The sequence below is a fragment of the Lottia gigantea genome (assembly GCF_000327385.1).
Source record: "Lottia gigantea unplaced genomic scaffold LOTGIsca_2804, whole genome shotgun sequence".
In the NCBI taxonomy this organism is placed as follows: domain Eukaryota; kingdom Metazoa; phylum Mollusca; class Gastropoda; family Lottiidae; genus Lottia; species Lottia gigantea.
The window spans coordinates 2,472-3,916 of record NW_008708900.1 but is presented as its reverse complement, the minus strand read 5'-3'; the positions used below and the strand labels follow the sequence as shown (position 1 = coordinate 3,916).

Sequence of the window (1,445 nt, the reverse complement as noted above, 5' to 3'; positions counted from 1 at the left end):
CGACAGGACAGCGTGTCACATGCATATCATGCATGTATCATCCAGAAATATTGAACCTTCATGTTTTGATATATTTTCAAAATGGTCGTCAAATTAATGTTAACTCATGTTTGTCTTAATGAAAATGCACCTTTATAATGATACAAATCTAATAGTACCACTATCATTCCAAAATACCCAACAGTTAAAGTAAAGTTTAAACAAGCTTATTTCGACATTGAATAATCAACAGTTGTTCAAGATGGTGTCCATAACAAGATAGTCAATTCTTAGTTACAAAGTTTAGCTGTTTTTGTTCCCGTCATTCTTGGTTACAAAGTTTAGCTGTTTTTGTGTCCATCATTCTTAGTTACAAAGTTTAGCTGTTTTTGTGTCCATCATTCTTAGTTATAAAGTTTAGCTGTTTTTGTGTCCATCATTCTTAGTTACAAAATTTAAATGTTTTTATGTCCATCATCCTTAGTTACAAAATTTAGATGTTTTTATGTCCATCATCCTTAGTTACAAAGTTTAGCTGTATTGTTTCGATATTCCACAATTCAAAGATTAACATGACTCGCTTTGATTGGTTTAAAGTAGTATCTTCGGGCCAGACCTTTAGTAGAAAATTTCTGAGATCAAAACGTAGACTAAAAAATAGAAAACATAAAGGATGAGAAATTCTAATCTAATTTTACATATATTGCTTCTTTAGCCACAGAGGGATCATTCCATCTGTCTCCAGAATTATGGGACAAAATCAAGTGCAAGCTTGCTGTCTCCAGCTTTATAGGACAAAACCACCAAGTCAAAACTTGCTGAGACCAATATTATAGAACAGATGCACCAAGTCATAGCTGGCTGTCTCTAGCTTTATAGGACAAAACCACCAAGTCACATTGCATCATATTTCACATTTTCAATGAAATTTTGATATGAATTGAGATTTTACTGAATTTCAGTGAAAGATTTAAACAAAATGTACCAAAATTTCAGTAGTATTTTGTGAAATGTCAATGGATTTTGGGGTGAAAATTCAATGATATTTTTGTAAAATTTCAATGATATTTTGGATTTGGTTGGTGTGCAAAATTCTGTTAAATAAAAAAATTCTGTATGATATCTATCATTGATCTGCTGGTATAAAATATTAATTTACAGTCGTCAAAGAAACATCTGTTCAGTGGGAGATTTTGCATTTACTATAAATACGTGACCAAATCTAGCATTCGACAGTGTATCAACAAGTCTTTATAAATATAATATAAACAGGTCTTGCTAACGTTAAAACCATGAATAACCTATTATGTTCCGCTCTGTTGATTTCAGTTGTATTGATTCTTACAGACGCTGGTAAATATTTTATTTTTTATCTAAAAGTTGCTTTATGAATCTAAAGTCTAAGTTTGTATATCTGGGCGAAATTTATGTTAGCTTTTTTATTGTGGGAAGAGTCCGAGTCAGAA

General features: G+C 31.2%; 1 protein-coding gene across 1 annotated transcript in view; it reads left to right on the top strand.

Moving 5' to 3' along the window:
* Window positions 1-1,271: 1,271 nt before the first annotated feature.
* LOTGIDRAFT_176720 (hypothetical protein) overlaps window positions 1,272-1,445 on the top strand; it is a gene marked incomplete at both ends in the record, with an annotated part of 2,623 nt that continues 2,449 nt past the window's right edge. The window contains one exon of the mRNA XM_009056645.1: window positions 1,272-1,332. Within this exon, the coding sequence (XP_009054893.1) occupies window positions 1,272-1,332 (61 nt within the window). The remainder of the gene's footprint in view (window positions 1,333-1,445) is intronic.